This window comes from Myotis nattereri, assembly GCF_964212035.1.
Source record: "Myotis nattereri genome assembly, chromosome: 18".
NCBI lineage: Eukaryota > Metazoa > Chordata > Mammalia > Chiroptera > Vespertilionidae > Myotis > Myotis nattereri.
In genome coordinates this window covers 12,215,705-12,238,738 of record NC_138093.1, presented here as the reverse complement: position 1 = coordinate 12,238,738, position 23,034 = coordinate 12,215,705, and the positions used below count along the sequence as shown (strand labels likewise).

General features: G+C 44.4%; 2 protein-coding genes across 2 annotated transcripts; both read left to right on the top strand.

Moving 5' to 3' along the window:
• Nucleotides 1-4,405: 4,405 nt before the first annotated feature.
• KPLCE (KPRP N-terminal and LCE C-terminal like protein) lies at nucleotides 4,406-5,116 on the top strand (the record flags this gene model as incomplete). The annotated part of the gene is made up of 1 exon (XM_081111839.1): nucleotides 4,406-5,116. The coding sequence occupies one exon, from the start codon at nucleotides 4,406-4,408 to the stop codon at nucleotides 5,114-5,116; it is 711 nt and encodes a 236-aa protein (XP_080967965.1).
• Nucleotides 5,117-19,473: 14,357 nt separating this feature from the next.
• KPRP (keratinocyte proline rich protein) lies at nucleotides 19,474-21,180 on the top strand (the record flags this gene model as incomplete). Its single annotated transcript, XM_081111838.1, has 1 exon — nucleotides 19,474-21,180. The coding sequence occupies one exon, from the start codon at nucleotides 19,474-19,476 to the stop codon at nucleotides 21,178-21,180; it is 1,707 nt and encodes a 568-aa protein (XP_080967964.1).
• Nucleotides 21,181-23,034: the final 1,854 nt, after the last annotated feature.

Sequence of the window (23,034 nt, the reverse complement as noted above, 5' to 3'; positions counted from 1 at the left end):
AGATGATCTGTCTCTCCTGGCAGGGGTCAGACCAATGACGTGTGTTAGTCCCCTGTACCTCAGAGATGCCAGGATTCTGATTCTGTGAATTCCCAATTCTCTTAACCCGTGAGTCTACTAAACTACTATTGCATGAGTCCACAAGTCTCTGATTTTATGAGCTTGTGTCCAAAGATATGTTTGAAGATAGCCCTGTGATTCACCCTGGCACTTGTACCCGTCATCTGGCTTCACCATGCCTTGCCTTCTCAGTCTGTAAAATGGGTGGGACACAACCCACCCACCTGTTTTGGTGGCACATGGAAGCGGCATCTCTCACTAGTGATGTTAGTGCTGCTTGAAGATGTCAAACCCATTAGTGAGAGCCTGACCACGCAGAGCAGGAAGTGATCCAATCAGAGCTCACAGATGACACAGGACACACAGATTGGCTAACAGCAGAATGGGCTCTCACCACATTGGGTAAGGAAGGTGGTCTAGGTTCTACCATCAGTGTAAGGCATCCCAATTCATGCATCTATTTCATTTCTCTGTTTGTCTAGTGAATGGTTCCCAGGTCCTGTGCTAGAGCCAGGTGATACCCAGTGAACATGTCCATAGTTGCCAATGCATGGAATTATGGTCTAGTGGGAATAACTCCATGGATGACTAGAATGTGGAAATGTACATTTCCTTTGTAGATTAGACTTCCACAATCATAGATTATCCCAGAAGGGGCCTCATCTAACTCTTTATTTTAGAGTGGATGGATATGATATATATGTAAATATAATGGACCACTACTCAGTTATAAAAAAGATAAAATACTGCCATTTGTGACAACATTATGGATCTCAAGAGTATTATGCTAAGTGGAATAACTGATGGAAAAAGACAAAAACCATATTATTTCACTCATATGGGGAATATGAAAAAAAAGTAACAAAGGAACTAATAAAGCAACCTCATAGTCCAGACAGCAGGATGGTGGCTACCAGAGAGGAAGAGGGACAGGGGGTGGGCAAAGTGGGTAAAGGGGGTCAAGTATATGGTGATGAAAGAAGACTAAAATTTGGATGGGGAACACACATTAGAGTACACAGATGTCGAATTATAATCTTGTACATTTAAAATTATATAATATTATTAACCAGAGTTATCCCAAGAAATTTAATAAGTGAGTGGGAGAGACCGCAGGCCACAGTGGAATCACTTTGTGAGGCAGTGGCAGAATCAGGACAGGGGCTTAGTTCCATTTGTGCCTTGAACGCTCCCTCTGGTTTCGTTGACATGCCCTAAAATACTGGCCGTCTAGGACATTTTCTTCCCTGTAAAGAGGGGCTGCCCATCCTACATGTAAGGTAGTGGGCTTCTTAACTGTGTCTGTTAGGTGCTGAAAGGTATAGTTCCTAAAACATTGTGGACTTTACCACTAGAAGCAGCATGTTATGGTGGAAAAGACAGTAAATTTTAAGTCTCTTATACCTGGGTTCAAATTCTGAATCCACCACTTCTAGTTATGTGAGCTTGCGCACATTTATTTGTTTACTTAGTTATTTGAGACACTCTTAAGGGCACTAAATTTGAAAAGCTATCCCATGTGAAGTGTCTAGCCCCAATAAAAGATCACCCCTTTTCCATTTCCTCCATAAAACATCAGGCCTAGGTATTAACTGATGTGGGCCACATAGATGAGCAGGTACTAGAATGGCCTGAAACCACATTCCTCCCCACTACACCATCCCCTTGGGGAGAGGGATGGGTGGGCTTCTCAGAAGAAGCTATGGAGTGTTACAAGCCTACCAGAAGCACAGATGGCAGGAGGAAACAGGAAACTTTCCAAGTCTGGGGTAGAATCTCCTATTCTTGCCTCTTCCAAACTATTCAGGGACAGACCTTGAAAGACCTGGGTTGGAGTGAGAAGTGCCTAAGAAGTAGTAGGGGTTTGTGTTGTTGTGTTTTTTCCTTTTTATTTAGGAAATTTTAGAGCCTTAAGGCTTACGGGTCTTGGAGAGTTTGGGGATCCATTATGGAGAAATGCAGAAACATCTTTCACCTGAAAGGCCACAGGGACCATGGTGGGGCCTGGGCTGGCTGATCTGAGGGCATGAGTATTTGGAACCAGTGCTAGGCTCAGGAGTAAGCTAACCTTCCACACTGGGTAATTCAACATGGCTTGGTGGGAAGAGTGTAGGCTCTGAAAGTAGACAAGCTTGGGTTCAATGATACCCCCTTCCCTACCAACGGGATGTCCTTGGTGGAATAGTTAAGCCTTTGGGTCTTAGATTCCTTTTCTATAAAACTAGGATTAGCATAGCCTACACCACAGGGTTATTATGAAGATCAAATGAAGTAACACAGATAAAGCAGTTGGACGGTATTTAGTACATAGTAAGTTCTAAATATATATTATTTCTACCTCTCTTCCTACATACACTGCACTGGGGAAAGAAAAGGAGGCAGAGATTCAGGGACAAAGCTATATCCAGAAATAAAAGGTAATGTATTATAGTGCTAGAAGTCATGGCTTATGAAGGCCAGCTGCCTACATTTAAATGCTAGCTTCTCTACTTATTTGCTTGTGACAATGGGTAACTTCCTTAGTCTTTCAGGGTCTCAGCAACACGGCCATCTGTAAGTGTATGTGTCTCATGAACTGTTTGGCACATAAAGAGAATTCAACTAAATGTTATATTCTACTATTATTGTTATCGTATGGTGTTCCTTTGGCTGGAATTCCCCCTGTGCTGGGCTCTTGGGGATCTAGGCATGGTAATGAGGTTCAGAGAGATGAGAATGAGGCAGATCATAAGGCATGAGAAGGTGGGGAAAGACAGCCTAGATATAGATCCTGGAGTTTGGGATCATCAAGAATTTACCTTGTTTCCCAAATAAACATAGAATAACCTGTCAGTCCATGGAACAAAGCATTTCTTGAAGGCCTTGCTGCCATATTGAGGCAGAGACCACTGAGCGAAACTCTTCATGTGCAGTAACCCAGACCAGCAGGAACTATCATCAAAGTCGTCAGAAAGAACACTTCATTTAGTCTGGGCAAATGCAGAGTAGCTCTTGGCACAGCTAGTGTGAAAAATTGAGCCACTGATCACATCTTAACAAGTCCTTGAAGACTCCAGTGACCTAGAAACAACTTCATGGGGACAGATCTCATCAGCATCTCTCCTAACTTGTAGAAAAAGAAGACTGACTTGTCTAATGAGGAAGGCAACAAGAATCATTTACCTCATGTTTAGGTAAATTCAAATATCTAGATTTGATCTATATCTAGATTTTTCATTTATCTCAAGTTTAGGCAGAGCATGTCAAGCAGAGACATGCTCTGCTTATGACTGAAGAGCTAGACATAGTGGGAGGAATCTCACCAATGCAATGCTGGCCCTTGTCCTCATGATTGCTGGTGCTTCATTCAGATACCATTAAATTGCCTCACTACTCCCCTATAAAAGGTCTCTCCAACTGCCAGCTCCTCAGATCACTGGCTTCTTCCAGTCGTGTTCCTGTCAGCAGAGGGTAAGTCTCTATACCTGAGATAACAACAGAATGAAAGAGAGCCGTGATGGAGTTGGCATGGAAAACTCTGGAGGGGGTGGTTGGGACGAGGCATTGAGGGCCACTTCTGAAGAAAGCTGAGGGCAGTAGCTGGTAGAAAAGGAGGCTGGAGGGTTGGAGGAGAGGTAGAGGGGTGAACTGAGCCATTAGGCCTATGGAAAAAGAGCTTTTCAGTGAACTGGGTCACCTTCTTCTCTTGCTGAATGTAGTTGTGCCGTCCTCTCTTGGATACGTTAATGAGGTAAAGTGACAGTAGCTTATCCAAAGAGAAAATGGTGGAAACTTACTCAAATTTGGCCTTGTTAGACTGTCAGGCTCAGCTTGAGACTCATGTTGGCTTGGGGTCTATTGACATGAAATTGCCTTCCCTGTGTCTGCCTGGCTGGGCAGGAGGAAGGAAAGCCACTCTTTTTTTTTTTAAATTAAATTTTATTGGGGTGACATTGGAAAGCCACTCTTGAATGAATCGATGGCAAGGTAAACTCAGTGGAAACAACAATTTCCCAAGAAGCATTCATAATGCAGACACTGCAGTGAGTAAGGGGAGAGGAGGCTTAGAGAGTTGGGCAGAAATGCAGACATCACTCTTGCAAGCCCTTCACTTTCCATGGTGGGAACTGAGGCCCAGCGATGAGTGGAGCCTTATCCAGCGTCACACGGCCAGATGAGAGAACAAGAGCTGAGCCCAAGGTAGCAAGTCCACCTGAATGCCAGGTTGACAGCTTCTGGGTGTCCATGACCTTCTTGAAAGGCTACTCCTCACAGACCACTCTATCCAAAGGGGATGCTGCAGGTGCCCCTGGACATCCTAGTTCTGACTAAACCTTTCTTTTCAGATTTTGCAAAGCACAGAAAAATGTGTGACCAGCAGAAGCAGGTGCAGTTCCCTCCATCTTGTGTGAAAGGTTCGGGACTGGGGGCTGCACAAAGTTCTCAAGTTACCACTGTGAAATGCCCAGCTCCATGCACAACTAAAACCTGCGTGAAATGCCCAGCTCCATGCCCAACTCAAACCTATGTGGCATGCCCAGCTCCATGCCAGACAGCCTATGTGAAATGTGCAGCTCCCTGCCAGACGTATGTGCAGTGCCCAGCTCCATGCCAGACAACCTATGTAAAATGCCCAACTCCCTGCCAGACGTACGTGAAGTGCCCAGCTCCGTGCCAGACGACCTACGTGAAATACCCGACTCCCTACCAGGCCCGGACATACTATGTCCAGTACCCTTCTTCCCAGAGCTACTACATTCAGTCTTCTGCAAGTGGCTCGGGCGCCTCGTGCTGTGTCCCTGATCCATGCTCTGCTCCCTGTTCCACCAGCTACTGCTGCCTGGCTCCTCGGACCTTCGGGGTGAGCCCCCTCAGACGGTGGGTCCAACGGCCTCAAAACTGCAACTCAGGATCATCTGGCTGCTGTGAGGATTCTGGCTGCTGTGAGGATTCTGGGTGCTGCAGCTCCGGGTGCTGCTGCTCCGGGTGCTGCTCTGGGATCTGCTGTCTGGGAATTATTCCCATGAGGTCGGAAGGTCCTGCGTGCTGTCATCGCGACGATGACTGCTGCTGTTAAATACAGAAACACAGCTCTGCTCCCAAACTCAATGCCTGCTCTACCTGCTGAACCTTCACCAGCCCTGCCTGCTCTCTGTCTTTCCAGTGATGTAGAACTTCATGGCTTCACTCCACACTTGGCTTCTTTATCAAGGCAGCCTGCCAGAGTTAGCGCAACCCCCAAACTTTGGCAAGAATAAAACTTTGGATGCAATTCGGTGACTTCCTGTTTGTTTATTTGGTTCATGTTTTCCCACTAGAAACTCTTCCTCCTTCCTTTCTTCCTCTTGCTTTTCAACTAGTGGACAGGTTCACGGGGATACGACCGAGCAGATCAAGCAGGTGCAATCCCATGTGGGATCCCTATGCTTTCTAGAATGCTCAGATAAACTTCCCTCTGCAAGTCAGCAGGATCTGAGGGTGGAAATTTGAAGGTGGAAGAGTTAAAGGTTGAAGGTTGCCTGCCCTCTAATTAGTCTGAGGAGAGGGTTTGGCCACGATGAGGTCTCATGGTAGCATGTTCTCTGAATGTAAGTAAACTCAAAATTCATCTTCCTGGATGTGGAAGGAAATGCAAAATCAGATCTGTTCAGGAGGATCACTGGACGATACCCCTGCTACTGTGCGAGTGGCTGGAACCCATGGTGGCTGTATGGGTTACATTTTCTTATCTGATAGGTTTGTCCTCCTGAAGCCAAAGGGTAAAGGCCTGAGGGAAGAGGCTAGGTAGGACGCCCCGAGATAGGTAGGCATTCCCCATGTCAGCCCTGGTGAGGCAGCCTTGGTGGTGAGAACCCTCGTGGGACAAGCATCTGGGTCCCAAGGCCAGTCACCCTTCCTCAGTAGCATGATCTTCTTTCTCTCTTGCTTGCTAACTCTAGAGCAGGGGTGGGGAACCTTTTTTCCTGCCAAGGGCCATTTGGATATTTATAGCATTGTTCACAGGCCAGACAAAATTATCAACTTAAAAATTAGCCTGCTATATTTGAGCAAACATTTAATGAACTCACCCCTCATGCCTTGGCAGGGCCAGACCAAATGATTTCAAGGGCCTTAAACAGCCCATGGGTCAGATGTTTCCCACCCCTGCTCCAGAGGCTTTGGGGTGGATTTTTATAGCCAGAAACTGTAAACACACACATTAAAAATATAGGTAGATCAACAACTGCTATTCAAAGCAACCCCATAAGGCTTGGGGCATGAGCACAGGAGACAACATTTTTGGCAGATTCCTAAACAAACAGATAAATAAGAGCAGGCAATCTTGTGTTTCCCTCTAAGCAACCTCTGTTCAGTCACCCTGGGACATAGCAGAAAGTCATCTTGACTGCTATGCTGCCTTTGAACTCTAAATCACCTGTGGTTCCACAAATCGGACTCTGCCTGACCCGCTCCCTGTGCTCCCCCCTCTGCCATACTCCACCCCCCCCCACCCCGCCAATCCAATCCCATGAACTTGCAGCCCAGTAGCATAGAAAGAATAATCTAAAACAACTGCCAGTAGCATTCATTTACCTGGTTCTCTTCTAGCTCTGTTATGTTGTTGTGTGTAACTTGTCTCTGGATCTTGTTCTCACAGTTTGGGCCGTACTATGAGTAAGGTGCCTTCAAGCATCAACATTAGGTGGCTTTTGTCTCCCAGGACAGGCACCTTCACACAGCTGCACAATGCTGACATGCTTATATCTAAAACTGATGGTTATAAAAGTGACCTTCTGAGTATTCTATTTCAGCAGGTTTTAGGCTAATTAAAAGTTCTACCCTAGCCTGTTTCTTTTATAACTTAAGAAATCATAATATGTCCTTTCTTATGTAAAAAAAAAATCCAGATTTCCTGACTCCTGGTCCCTCTACAATATTCATTAGGACATTCTATGAGCTATTTAAAGAGAATGGCAAGCCCAGAACGTGGAGCCAAACCCCTGGGAGGCTGGGAAGAGTTTCCTTGGACAGGCTGAGGTGCTCTCTGCTGGGATCTAGGCTGAGTTTGCTTCTGCACAATATTCACCAAATAGAAAAACCTGCTGAATAGAATTCAAATGCCACTTCCCAGTGTGCGATATTTTTCAATGATGTTTTCTCTTCCAAAAAATGCCTATACAAAAATTATTGACAATGGTAGGTTAATATTAGTACATAGAGATAGACTTCATAATATTTCCCATAAACAATCAATACAAAAATAGCTATATACATCTAAATTTTTGTATCTCATAATATATTATGCATATGTTATATATGAATGTTATATATGGATATTATGAAATATCCAGAAGAAAAATGACTCAAATCTATTCTTGACTCCTATAGGGGAAGGGCAGAGGGCATCACCCTTTATTGATTGAGGGCCTACTACGTTCTGGGCGCTGCACTAGTCACTGTGCATGTGATGCTTCTCTTTTCTGCGCAATGAAATAACTGATGTAAATTGCCTGGCAGGTATGGGGGGGAGCAACAGGAGCTTTTGAGTCTGACAGGTCCATTTCCTGACCCTCTGATATCAGACAAGTTATACGATTTCTCCACTCTGAGGGATCCTGTCTCATAAACCTGCCTAACATGGCACCTAGCGTGTATTAGGTCCACAAGACCTGAAACCATTTTCTTCTTCTTGGTTGAAAGGGTTTTGTCAGTGAACCTGAAAAGCAACTTAGAGAGTAAGAGAGTGACAATCATATTAAATGAAAAATATTAAGGGATTTTCATTATTTGGAATTTTATAGTTCTAAAATAAAATGCAACAAGAGAAGGGTTTCTTCATGGATAAAATGATGAAAATGTGTAACTCGACATTACAAATGCCTGTTGTCCCTCAGCTTCTCCCACCTCTGTTCTTCTCCCGGCTCTGCCACAATTCTTTCTGTAACCTTGAATAAGCCATTTCACCTCTTGGGACCTCTGTTTCCTCCTCCATAAAATGAAGAAGTTGGATGAGACCATCTCTAAGGACCTTTACTATCTCTGACAGTCTGTACTTCCAATTCTTTGAATCTACCTCAAAGTTCAGAGAAATATCTTTTCAAGAAAGTAGAAATGGGGTATAGTTTGATGGATAACTAGTTCCATCCTTTCAGTGGGCAGTGGGAGTTGGGCACCCAGATAAGATAACAGCTACTCTCCTGGGCTCAGAGCTTTCAAGAAGGGAATATAGGCCAGGTCCCCAGACAGAAGTTGGCTGGAAAAAATGTCACAATCAGATGTCATTCTTTGCCATTGGTGTAAGCATCTCCACCCAGCTGATGGTTGCTGGCAACCTGATTAGTAAGGTGACTCTGTGAGGCAGGTGGGTGTTGGAGGGGGCTGGGCCACAGGGGAAAAGAGAGGGGGTGGAATAATGAGTACAGCACCAAAGAGATGAGAAAGATTGATGGTGATTAATATTCTAAGAGATCCTCATGGCAAGGCCTCGTGTTAACTCACATGAACCATCTGCTGGGGCACCTGTTCATCTTAACCTACTAGGCCAGACCTTACTTTGAAGCCTTTATTTTAACCAATATGTGGTCCCGCCTTCTAATCTAGAACTAGAGTTCCCACATATGAAGGGCTTCAGTGCCTTTATGACAGTTGAGAATCTGCTTCTGTTAGAGTGATTTTTGTCTTCAGCTTCTCTTCACTTCAACCTCACTTCTGTGCGTCCTTTTCTCTCTGGGTCTCTTTTTAAATACCACTAGTAATAATAACCAACAACTTCAATGCAAAAGCTAGTTTACATGCTCTTTTTGAATTACAAAGCAATTTTAAATCTACCATCTCATTTTGAAAAACAACCGTATGCAACAGGATTGATATCATTACTGCTTTGATGTAACAGCTGAGGAGCCTGAGGTGCAGAGGTTAAGTGACTTGAACCGGATGTCTAGTATGAGGTGGGGCAGGACTCAAAGCAGGTGTTTTGTGCATAGATCTCATTCTCCTTTTCATGACAGCTGTTGCTCACTTGGGTCTCTCCATTTTCCACGTTCTATTTCCTCATCTTCTGTTCCTTGTCCCCACGTTTGGGGACCTATGGCCTGGGGATAAACCAGGTGGCCCTGGAAAGCCAAGGCAGAGGAGATGGCCTTACATCTCAGGAGTTACCTGCCTTATTCACTCACTGGAACTCTCCCCTTCAGTTTCCACACTTTCAGGAAGGGCTTGTTCATTCATTGAATACACACAGTTGGATGCATGCTCTGTCCTCAGTGCTGGGAACACAGGATGAAGAAGGTATGGTCTCTGCCTTTGAGGGGTTCAGGGTCTTTTGGTAAAGGCAGTCCATCAAACAACAAAACGAAAATGATAAATACAGCAACTAAGGCATTTGGGGAGCATAATCTTTCAACTTATCTTGGATGGAGAAGCTAGGGTCAAGGCAACTTATGAAAAGCCTATTATGAAGTGTAGGCCGCAGATAAGCAATACTTCAGCCAAGGAGGGGACAGTGAGGGGTCACTGGCCTGAACAGGTACTTTCAGGAATAATTGAAAGCCTAGGATGCCAGTGCCTCTCTCTAGAGATGATTTGTGATGGCTTTTGCCAGGGCACTGGAGGAGTCCCTGTTCTAAGGCCTGGAGCACAGCAGTGAGTCTGCACAGCTGGTTTCCTCTGGTTCACCCCTACCCTGAGTGAGCCTTGCTAATTCTGGAGGGTCCCCCATTAGAGCTCCTACCTTGTGGGGAGCCTGGGCTCTGATGTTTGCCTCCTTCACCAAACAAAGTAAAAAAGAAAAAGTCAATTAGTTTGATTTTACCCTCAGGGCAAAAGCAGCTTCCTTACTCTGCTATAATCTTTCTAAGTTTCTATTTTGTTTCATTTTCCTTTAGTTTTTGCCTGGCAATTTATATTCCTATTCTGTGTGTATGTGTATACATAGCTACACATGTGAGAGTAAGGAATGCATATGTATATGTGTCAATATAAATAAGTAGATTTTATTCATCATTTTTATTAGGACAGGTTATTAGAATAATATGGTCCACCATTATTGACACCGAAAGGTTAGATCAGTCTCCTAAATTCCATTCCCATAAAATTCAGTATAAAGAAAGGTTCCCATGTTTAAATGCATCAGGAAACAATGAATTGTTTGAAACAACACACTCTAAGGAACTCCATGCGTACCACTGTGTAACAGTGTGTTGTGCACATATAGAAATGCTGCAGTAAACATGGACAATGCGATAGTTTCCCAAAGAGGATATCTATTTCCAACAGTGGCATCCTTCACATCACACCATTAACGAATGTGGCCTTAGAAAGTGCTGCACCTTTAAAGATCTGAGCTACTTTTTCAATAGAGATCAGAGAAAGGATCTACATATTTCCAATGCTCATGACCTTCAAATTATCACACAGTTTCATATACGTGGGCTGTTTCTGGGCCATTGGATGTTTAATAGATGTTCATGACACAGCTATGAAAATATTTGTTGATGTTTATCATAGATGCAGGGGGAAAAAACAGTGAGTATCTACGATGTGCTGGGCATTGGCTGGCTGTTTTCCCATTATTTGAACTCAATCATAATTAATCAAAATTCCCTACAAAAAGCAACTGATGGGTGTCCTCCCCCAATTCCAACAATCTGATTACCAATCCCTTTATAATATAAAGTGCATTGGATAAAATTTACATAGCAAGTTTCCCTCAGTGTGGTAGAGTGGAAAGAGCACAGGTTGTGGACTCAAGTGTTTCTGGAGTACAAGTTTATCTTTATTACTTGCTAGTTCCATACACGTTGCTGGGTCATGTACACATTTTTGAGTGGATATTTTCATTTTTCTTGGTAGGATTTTCATTTTGCTAGGAGGGGAATTGGTGGGTCATGTAGTTTAACTTTTGAAGAACTGCCAAACTGTTTTCTACAGTGGCTGTGCCATGTACATTCCCACCAGCAATGTATTGAGGGTTCCTATTTCTTCATATCCTCCCCAATACTTGTTACTGCCTATCTTTGTTTATTATAGGCATGCTAGTAGGCATGAAGTGATATGTAATTGTGGTTTTTACTTGCCTTTTCTTAATGACGAATGATGTTGATCACCTTTTCATGTGCTAATTGGCCATATAAATATCTTCTTTAAAAAAACGCCTATCCAAATCCATGATCCATTTTAAAATTGTGGTATCTTTGTTCTTTATATATTATAGATACAAATCCCTTTTCAGATATATGATTGCAAATACTTTCTCCCATTCTGTAGCTCATCTTTTCACTTTCTAAGTGGTATCATTTGCAACTCAAAAGTTTTTAATTTTTCTGAAGTCCAATTTATCTTTTTCCTTTTGTTGCATGTGCTTTTGGTGTTGTGTCTAAGAAGCCATGGCTTAAACCAACACCATAAAGATTTACTCCTATGTTTTCTCCTAAGATTTTATAGCTTCAATGTCTTGATCCATTTTGAATTAATTTTTGTGTGTGGCATGAAGAATCATATATTCTTATCTTAATTTCACCCATATTTTATGACCAATGTATATAATCTTATTGTACAAATTTCTCCTCTCATTTTTCTATATACATATCTAATGCTGACACTGTCTATTGTCATAGCTTTATATCTATTTATTTGTTCTTCCTCAGTCTATATTTTTATCTTTGTCTCTCTCTTTTTCTAATTCTATCTCTATTTCTATAACTTTAATCTAACATTAGAAACAGAAATACTATAAGTTCAGAATTTATCTAGTCCAACTGAGACCCAGAGAATTTAAATGATTTTAATGGAGGCCACACAACTCTTAATCTTCTTTATGTTAATAAAAGAGATTTGTAATAAGTAAATTAATGTTATACTAATAAGTAAACCTCAAGATTAAATTTAGGAAAAATATATATTTAATGAGGTATATTAAATCTCTAAACTGTAAAGTCATATATCTTTGAAATCCATAACAAACAAATAATTCAAACATAAAGTTTAACCTGTATCTTTACTTTGAATTTAACAAATGAATCTTATCTTTTTTTTTTTTTGGCAAACTTATGTCCACTGAAGTCTTTCCTTGTATCTTATCAGACAACCAAGTTTTTAAATTGGCCCTTAGGGCTTATTGCTATTTTAATCTACGTAATGCATTCAATAAACATTTAACATGCACTTTCTAGGACTCTGGCTTTTTGCTAGGCACAGCCTTCTGCCACCAAGATGCTCATCGTTTAGTGAAGGAACCAGACACATCAGCAAAGAAGTGCAGCATCTGTAGGTCCTATAAAAGAAGACTTTTGGGGACCCAAAAGTGACTTATTTTACCTGGGACAGTGGTGATTAGAGCCAGGTAAGACTGATGGAGACGATGGTGTTTGAGCTAAATGTCAGATTTAGCTCACTATTAATATGGAAATATTAGTAGATGTTTGGCATACACGGGAATAGAGGTGGGTGGGGAGAGAGGGACAGGAGAGAGTGTTCTGAGCAGAGGAAAGAATTCTGAGAAAACGCAGTGAAATGAAACACCAGATTACTTGGGGAGCAATTGTGAGGAGCTAAGATGTAGCTGAAGGCCTCTCAGCAACCAAAGAAGATTAGTGTTTGATGTATCTTTGCCAATGAGTCCCCTTTACTGTGCTCTCAATTATGGATATTGATAACCCAGTGATGCTATATTGGTCACATTCGATGAGGCTGAGGATCTGATTAAGCAGGACTTTCCATTTGCCACTGTGATGATTGAGAGTTTACTATGATTTAAAAAGTAGTTGATTTAGTGCTGACTTAAAATATTATTGCTTGATGTTATGAGTGTTGTGAGATAGCCAGGAAGCCTTTCAGAAACCCCAAATTCTCTGTGCAACTGAGTACCACTTGCCTAGCCTAGTTTTTATCCTAGCAATGAAACATACATATACTTCTATTTAACTGAGGCAACATTATCAAATTTGCAAAATGTCTAAAACAATTAAATAGATATATAGCTCTATTTTGTGCCATTGTGTGATAAGTTTAGTATTAACATTTCTTTGTTCTCCCTGACACAGCCTTTAGGTGTCCTTGTTTCTTCATTTTTAAACAGCCACATGGTGACAATCTGTGATACTATTTCATGCCATTACCTTTACCCTAGTTGACACATAGGTACTCTGTGGTTTAAATACACATCAGGTCTATTGAAATTGGGCTTAGGGAAAAACACAAAAATGGTACTCTGTGCCAAGAAAAAAACCCTGACTACTTCAATGTTTGAGGGTGGAAGTCATAAGATACTAAGAATTTTGCCCAGCTGGTGTAGCTCAGTGGTTGAGCATTGAGCCAGGAACCAAGAGGCCACTGGTTCAATTTCCGGTCAGATTACATGCCCAGGCTGCTGGCTTGATCCTCTGTTGGGAGCATGCAGGAGGCAGCCGATCGATGATGCTTCCCTCTTATCGATGTTTCTATCCCTCTATCCTTCTCCCTTCCCCCCCCTAAAATCAGTAAAAAATATATATAAAAGAATTTATATGGAAAGATTAAAAAAGCCTCAGATAACAAATATCACCTCCATTTCAGGGACAAGTTTTAGTACCTCCAGCTATTATAGTGATATGAGGGGGACTAAACTGAAAAGCAGACTGTGGAATGATCCGAAGAAGAGTCGGATTGCATCTACTGAAAACATGCATCTTTGCAACCAGAGGGTAAATGTTAATGACCTAGCTCTCGGGATCAAGGCATCACTAAGACACCAGTACATTCTTTTAAGACTCAGCAAGCCAGGGCCCCAAAGGCTCATAAGGCCTGAAAAAGATCTCAGAGTATGATGAAACGTAGAGTGCACCTCTGTGTATCCGTGACTCAAGGAACTAACTCATTTTATATTTACTCCCCAAGGCCTCTTCCTTTGGATACCCTGGCTGTGAATGCTGGTTCTGCCATTTCTAAGCTTGTGACCTACAACAAACTTACTTCCTTTTTGAACTTTTGTTTTTTCAGTTATAACATAATGATAATAATATGTACCCCCACAGGACTATTGTAAAGACTAAGAGAGTTAACCTATGTCAAATTCTTAGCCAACTGACAATGAGATAACAGGGCTCACTGAGTCATCTCTAGATTTATGTGTGCTTTCAAGTTGCCTCCACCTTTTTTTTTTTCATGTGCCCGCATGCATTGCTACCCCTGCACCTCTATGTGTCTTTCACACAACCCATCCCACCCCCAATTTGTACCATTTACATTATGTATTTTAAAAAATCTGTAACTTAATATTTATCTTTTGCTCTATATTTTATTATAATTATATGTATTTTATAATTTTGTAGATAACTATATATTTAGCTCTCTTGATATCTTTATATCACGTTTGTAAATCACCACATTATCACATATTCCTAGGTTTATATCATTATATTTCTAGCCATTTATATTTCACCCTACACTCCTATTTCTAACAGCCCCCTCTATCTAAATAGCCTTTATATTTCTCCCTAAAAGTAATGACCTCTCTCTGGAGATAACCATAACACATATTTTTTTTATCTATCTATCTATCTATCTATCTATCTATCTATCTATCTATATATATATAATCCTCTATGTCTTTTGCTACTTATTGTGACTTTTAATCTGGCCTTTATATTATCATATATTTATTTATTATATTTCAGTAGATAATGAAACCAATCAATTTATAAAATGCAGTGTAAATATATACACATGTTAGACTTATATGTATGCATGAATATGCATGAGTGTGTGTATGTTTGCATGCATGGAATTAAATTACTTAATCAACAAGGTGAAATGAGAACTATGCACTGGAACAGTGCCTGTTTCTGGGATACAGACTTCTTTTCCTGGAGGGACTCATAGGTTGTGTGGAAGACAAGAATGTAAATAATCAGAGAACACATGATAGCTCTGATGATGGGTGTGTCTAAAGTGCTGTCAGAACACAGAGTATTGAGTCATGGCTTTGGGGAGTCAAGAAACATTACAAAAGAAATGACATTGGAGTTGTTTCAAACGATGAGCAATAGTTCTATACATAAAGGAGAGATGAAAGGACGTTCCAGAAAGAGGAAATAACATTTGCAAGGGTCTGCCATAGTGAACACCAAGATACACATAGAGAATGAAAACCACCATGTATGGCTTTATTTGATATATATATTTTTGATGTTGTGTGGGGTGTTGAAGATTGGGGTCATTTTTTTAAGATCAGTCTTGAGGCTATTTTAAAAGTTACATGGAAGAAGGAAAGACAAGGGGCAGAGAAAACTGTGAGGAGACTATTGCACCAGTCCATATAGGGGATTATGAAAACTTGAGATAAAGCAGGGACAGTGATAAAACATATAGTAGGCTCAGAGATTAGAAGGCCACACTAAAGTTTTATCCAAAGAGACAATTTAGTTTTAAGACATCTCCAAATAAAGAATGCCTTTTCTAAGAGTTTTAAACCTCCCTGGAGAACAAAAGAACGCGCTATATCTACCCCCACCTTTAGACAATCTCAGTACTAATTCCATTTTTAACCAATGACAATTTTCCAATTCTAGGACCTTTCATATCAAAGAAGGAAGAATGTCAGGGGTTAGATGTTTTATTTTTTTGCTTGGTGACTGGGCTCTAAAATTATATGGTTGAAAATTCTATTACCTGGCCTCATTGTCAACTGCAGAATTTACCTCTTCCCATCCTTGTCCCACTTATCTTTGTAAGAAGCAAGAAGTAACAAGAGTTGTAGTGCTCTTTGGTCTTTGGATTGAACAATAATAACACATTGCCCAGTGTGAACCAAGCCCAATTTCTACCATCCTTCCACTCATCTATCTATCTATCTATCTATCTATCTATCTATCTATCTATCAATCAATCAATCAACAGATTCATATTAAGTCAGGAGTCTGGAGATACCAAGATGAATAAGATAGAGATTCCTCCTTCAAGAAGTGCATATTCTATCAAGAGATGAGTGGGAGAGAAACAGCTATTAGGATCAGTAATTCACACTCTGGTTGGGCCATCTTGTCTATGTTCTCAACTTTCTTATTTCGCTGCTTTTATGATTAGCCAGGATCAAGTTCCAGAGCTATCGAAGTTTGTAGCACCTTGGCAAATGATGTGATCAGAGAAATAACTTTTCTGTAGTAGTGGAAAGAGTCCTTGTCTGGGACTAGAGCTACCTGAGATATGGTCACTCCAAGGCAGTCATTAGCTTTAGGTCTCCGCATAGGTTACTCTCCCTCTCTGGGCTTATCCTCATCTTGAGAATGACAGAATGGGACCAGGTAATTCCTCGTTGCTCTGGCATTTTGAAAGTCTCTGACCCTACTCAAGTTTGAAATGTCATCTGGACACCTCTTTGTAATGAGTGATAAGATCCAGAACTTGGACTCTAAAGTCACTTCCTCATGGAAGAGATTTCATAGCTATAGTTGGCATGTGCACCATAGGTCCGAAAACACTTTCATACCCATTATCTGATTCTATCTTCATGAGAACTTGGTGAAGCATTTCCACACCCATCTTTCCAAGAGGAAACTAAAGTCCAGAGTGCTAAATGGCTAATTAAAAACTAAAATTTTAGACTAGTTATTTCATTTAATTCACACAATAATCCTGTGACTTTTCTAATTCTTCTTTCTTTACTTCTCTTCTTTCCTTCCTTCTCTTCGTCCTCCTTATTTTTCTTCTTTCTGTCTTATAAGTAAGGAATCTAAGCTCATGAAGTTTAAGGAGCTTTCACCCCATTAGCAAGTACTAGCGCTCAGATTCAACCCCAAACTTCTATAAATCTAAAGTCCCTGCTCACAAGCTTGGCTAGAATTTTAAATGCTGATAGGGGCTAACCAGTTACATAAAAAAAATGAAGCTATCCAGGTGGAAGGATTATGTCAATTTCACCAAAGAAAAATAAGAATACAGGTAAAATAATAAAAGGAAGTTTGCCCTTTGCCTTGCATTGTGGATACAGTAATAAAAAAGATGGAGAATTACAGAATATCAAAGTATATGACCTACCTAAGAGGGGCAAATGTTAATTAGGTTGAAGTCAGGTGGGCCCACCTATGCCTGATCTTTTAATTTTGAGAGAAAACTAGATGTCTGTAATCTTAAAAAAACAAAACAAAACTCTCAGTTTTGTAAATATCCATGGTTACTTAAAAAACTATGTGAGCAAAAATGATTTAGGCGAAAGATAAGAAGGTATGCATCTTGGCTGCGTCTGGCTCACAAGATGCCAGTGTATTATTTCTGTCCTGCACTGCACTGCTCTCTTGAAGGACGACTCCATAGCATTAGCTGTGCACCTTCTGTGATGACATCACGTGGTTCAGCCCAGGACTGGGATACCACAGGCAGCCAATCATTATTGATTGGATGCTTTTGCATAAAATAGTTGCCTTTATCCTCACAATAGCTCAGCAAAGAAGAGTTAATATCTCCATTTTGCAGATAATTGAGTCAAACTTAAGTCAGTTATAAAGGGCACACAACTGTAAGTAGCCAACCTGAGATGCCAGATTCATCTCAAACCCAACGTTCTCTTCATTCTGTACCTTTGTGGTGATTTTAACTGCTTCCGGTTAGGGAGCTTTTCTTTGATATCCATTTGGTGAGAGTGTCAGACAAGGAAGAAGGTAGGGGCCTGGAGTCATCATTCAGGAGAACAGGTCCCTTTGTCAACCCTCTTCATCCCCACCACCAGCTCTTCTAAGGGCGAGGGAGAAACAGACAGGGTGAGAAAGGAGGAAGAGAACAGAGGCTTCATCACTGAGGTGAGACACTCCCACACCTGTAGGTGACTGCAAGGACAGGCACACAGGGAGGGGACTGGCTACTGGAATGCCAACCTGGGTGATGAGCCAGGCAGATGCCAACCAATTGTCTCATGGTCTAAGCCAGACCCGGAACCCTTTATATAAAGACAGCCTTCTGTCCAGATGCCTCAGTCTGAATGACTGCTTGCCTTGAAGAAGGTAAGTCTAGGGGCAGGGTCCTGGGGTTGGGTGAAGCTAAGGCTTAGGGGGTGTTCAGATTCATAGGGTGAGACATAGTGAGGAGGGAAGCTGGGAGCAAAGGAGGACTGGTCTATCAGCCGGAGGAGAACACTCTGGTGGACTTTCAGGGGACAAAAGAAGGGTATCTGTGGAGTCTGTGTGAAGAAATAGGGCACTGAAGTAAGCGTATTTGCCTTCAGTAACCCTGGTCTCATCCTCAGGTACCATTTTTTCTGTCCAGGACCTCTCTCCCTAGAAAAGGTGCATTAGTAATTGCACCCCTTGAGCAGAGTTGGGTGTAGAAGGGTTACCTTTCCCCAATGGCATGTGTGTTTAGATATTCTCTATACATGGAGAATAGAAGGCTTTGCCCTTCACAAAAAGTATTTTCAGTATTTCAGGAGCTTATTGAGAAGTGTTTTGTTGGGTGAGCTATCAAACCAGCCTCCCTGTCATGCTGGTCACTGGGCTGCCTGTACCTGAACAGCTGGACTTGGGGAGGGTGGGGGGACTGCCCTCTGGGTATGGTGTTGGGTGGTATGCCTGTGTCCCCCACATCACATTTGTGATGCTCCTGCTGTGTGGGCTTTAAGTGTGGCTGAATGTCAGTCTCATAATTAGGAACCTGGCACTTTGTGGGTCACCCCCTCTTAAGTAACTCCACCCTGCCTCTCAGAGGGGCTGCCGAGTGCCCCTTTCTGAAGCTGGCAGGTGAGTAAGGACAGCAACCTGGCTGGGCAAGTTGTCATGTTGGTCGTGAGCCTTTCCGAGGCTGGTGTGTTTGTATGTATGTCTTTTACCGATGCCCATGAGGGCCAGTTTAAACTAATTCACCTAAGAATTGACTATAGAGAAACAGACATTTTATGTTGGGACTGAGCTGCCCAATCACTAACTGAATTCTTTACTCTCCAGTGGATACTTTGAGCACAGATGGTGCCTGAGTGCTTGTTCTTATATACACATTTTTTTCATGTGTGGACAGTACATGTGTCTGAGTAGTTTAAGCTCCTATGGTTGGGGAATCCCCACTTTGGACGACAGCCTGGGAGCATGGGTGGCCTCCACTTCTGTAGAGCTCCCTCCCACCACTTGGGGAACCAGGCGGTGATGGGAAACTTCCTGTTGTTAGCGCCCTCCTGTGCTGGACACTGGTATGCCCAGCCTCCAGTGAAAGAGGCCAGACACAGGCAACCCTGGCTGTGCCCTTGAAGCTGTGCCCTTGAAGCTGTCCTCCGTCAGGTCTTTCAGTAGATCCAAGGCAGCTTTCTTGGGCAACAGTGAGTAATCTTGGGTCCAGACAACTCAGCAAGTATTCTGGAACGAAGGTCGAGGGTTGGGGAAGAAAGGCCAGGGAGGAAGCAGGGTGTCTTCCCTTAGTCTTGGGCCCTCCTCCCCAAATCTCACCCTCTTAAAGCTGGTCTTTCTACCCTTCAGGTACTGCTCACACATCTGCACCGGAACCATGTGTGACCAGCAACAGATTCCGTGCTGCCTGCCAGTCCCCCAGTGCTGTGTGAAGGGTTCCTCCTTTTTCCCCTCCCCGTACCCTTCTCCCCAGGGCCAGGTGGTAGTTCAAGGCCCTTGTGGGATGCAAATCATGGAGTGCCCTGCACCATGCCCAGTTCAAGTTTCCCAGGTGAAGTGCCAAGCTCCCTGCCAGTCCCAGACCATTCAGGTGAGCAGCCAGGCTTCAGGCCAGTCTCAGACCGCCAGCGTGAAGGGTCAGGCTCCAGGCCCGTCCCAGGCCACGCAGGTGATCAGCCAGGCTGCATGCCAGCCTGAGGTTTGCTACGTGCAGTGTGGAGCCCCCTGCCCCGTTCAGACCTGCTTTGTAGAATGTGCTCCAGCTTGTTATACAGAAACTCGCTACGTGGAATGCCCCGTCCAAACCTATGTACCCTACCCAGCTCCCCAGCCTGTCCAGAGGTATGTAGCGTACCCCTCAGCATGCCAGACTCAAGGAAGATTCTCCACCCAATGCCAATATCAGGGCTCCTTCGGCAGCTGCGCCTCCCAGCGTCAGTCCCGGGCTTCATATCGCACTTATGCACCCCCATGCCAGAGCCAGGGCTCTTATGGGGGCTTCCCCACGCAGCGTCGCGCTAGGAGCACCAGCAGATGCCTCCCTCCACGCCAGATGATGCGGCCTTCTTACCGCAGCTGCTCCCCACCCCGCCAGATGCGGCCTTCTTACCAGAGCTGCTCCCCACCCCGCCAGATGCGGCCTTCTTATCGCAGCTGCTCCCCACCCCGCCAGATGCGGCCTTCTTACCAGAGCTGCTCCCCACCCCGCCAGATGCGGCCTTCCTACCGCAGCTGCTCCCCTCCATGGCGCTCCGAGCCCTACTACAGCAGCTGCATGCCATCAAGATGTGCTTCGGGTTCCTACAACTATTGCACCCCACCCCGCCGCTCTGAGCCCATCTATCACAGCGGCGGTGCTCCACGCCCCACTTCCAGCTGCGCTCAGAGACGTGGGCCCAGGTGCCGCATAGAGATTTCCTCGCCCTCCTGCCCCAGGCAGGTGCCCCCGCAGCGGTGTCCCGTTCAGATCCCTCCCATAGGACGCTGCTCTGAGAGTTGTGCTCCACGACCCTCCTGGGGGACCTCCTGCCCGGAGTTGAGACCACGTGCCGAGCCGCGTCCACTCCCAAGCTTCTGCCCACCCCGGAGTTTTGACCCATGTCCAGAGCCGTCACTGCCGCGGGGCCCACGTCCGGCCCCGCGCCCATCACGCCCAGCGCCGTGCTTTCCCGAGCCCTGCCTGTGTCCGGAACCAAGTCCAGCCCCGCGTCCAGCCCCACGATCTGGCCCAACGCGGTGTGAGTTTCCAGAGCCTTGTCGGGAGCCCATTCCCCTCCCGCCACGCTGCTCAAGCCCAGAGCCCTGTGTGCAGCCTCAGCGCTGCCCCAGCCCCTGCTCAGGCCCAAATCCAATGCCGGGCTCCGGAGACCTCGGCTGTCACGAGTCCCCCCCAGGCCGCCTAGACATGGAGGCCCCCAGCTGCGGCCCAGCTGCTTATACACAGTGCGGAGAGGGTGATGCTAGCCATGGACCTTGTGATGTGTTCCCAGAGCCGCGGGGTCTGGGCGGTTGTGGAGACCAAGGAGGTGCCTCTGTTGGAGCGAAAGGCGGGTACTATGCTGGAGTAAAGAGCGCCTACTTTTAAAGGAAGCCCAGCTGAAACGTCCCTGCTCCTCCTGCCCTGACAACGCGGCTCCGCCTTTCCCAGCAGTCACCATTTCCGCGCTCTTGTTTGCAATGCTCCAAAGATAGTCCGAGGCTCCCTGCTGCAGAGGCGATGTCCTTTGCATGTCACCACAGGACCCACACCTGGGTCTCAGACACCTCTGCAGCCTCACCTCAGACTCCACTCCCATAAGCATCCTCTGTTCCAGCCAGACCAGTCTCACAACCAGGGCACATCTTGGGTGTTCCCCAGGACATACCATAGCCATCCCTGCCTCCAAGCCTCTGTCCATTTCCCCCTGGACCACTTCTCCGCTACTCCCAGTATCTGAAACCCAACCCATCTTTCAAGACCTCTTCCTTGGAGCCTTTTCTGCTTGTTCCTACTCTCAGAAGCCTGCGCTGACTTCCTAGAACGCACTGCATCATCCACCCCATCCATTTGGCAAGTGCCTTGCAACATCTCTTGAACTATTTTATTTTTCAGGTGTGTCTGTTGTCTGTCTTACCTGCCCAGCTAGATTGTAAACTCCCATCTGAGTGGAGTCAGAATATCCCTAAAGTTCCTGGCTTCTCCTAGGGCAGGCGGCTACTCATTAAGGTTTGTTGGTTGGCAGCTTGAGCCATGATCTGTCCTGATGGGCAACCCCAAGCCTGGGACAAGACTCCATGTAACAATAAAGGTGTTGCTACACTCAGATCCTGACTCCCTGGGATAAACTTTTCTTTTTCTTTTCTTTGTTGTTTTTCTTCTTGGGTTTATTGTTACCCATGGCTGAACTTTCCTTAGACTAGACCAGGTGGTCTGCTTTGTGGGTTTTCTGTGTCCCCTCAGTGTCCCTGGCCCCTGCTGAGAAAGGATGGATGAAAAAACACAAGGAATGAGGAATCTAGGAAGATAGCTCTTGCTCCTTAGTCGAGGGGTAAAGATCTTCAAGCCCGAATTGGCCAGGTCACCCAGCTGTGCTCTGGGGCCGTAGTCACTGCCATGTGACCTCTATGGAGTCAGAGGCAGAGAGAAGGGATCCCCGCTAGGCTCTCTGGGATACTCTGCACAGGATACACTCTTCTGTATTTCAGAATAAACTATCTGCTGTGTTTTGGGGACATACTAGAAAAGGGAGCATCTGAGGCTGACTCTTCATTCCTCTATTGCTCCCAAATCCCATTAGGCATGTTGGTCTTGGCAGCATGAAGGTGGGGCTTGGAGGGGCAGGAGAGCCAGGGGTGTCGCTTCCTTACATTCCCTTCAGATGACAAGTACTGGTTGGGGAACTAATGTTCCCAAGGAGATCCCTTCCCCAGAGGGAGAGAGTACCTGAGGCCACCAAGATGAAAGGGAGGCAGCTCTAGTCTGGGTCCTGAAGGTCTGATCCAGTGACTTCCTCCTCAAGGGCCACAACCCCCGAGGGCCCCACAGTTCCAGCACCATAGTAGGCACCACAAATACAGGGCCTGGCTCTGAGTATGTCTTTCCCTTGCCCCAGGGATCTAGTGATGCAATATCAATGGTGGAGGACACGGGAGACTACCTGTGTTATATAAAGAAAAATTGAGGCTTTTCCTGTGAAATCCATTCGTTTATCGATTGATTGATGAATAGTCACTGCTTACTTGCTAGGAAGGCACTGGTAAAAGGGACAGACAGAACCCTTGTTTGCTCTGATAGCTTGCAGCCTTGCACACTGGTGCTCAAAGTGTGGTACCTGGACCAGCAGCATCAGCGTCAGCATCACCTAGGGCAGCGGTTCTCAACCTGTGGGTCGCGACCCCTTTGGCGGTCGAACGATATCAGATATTTACATTGCGATTCATAACAGAAGCAACATTATAG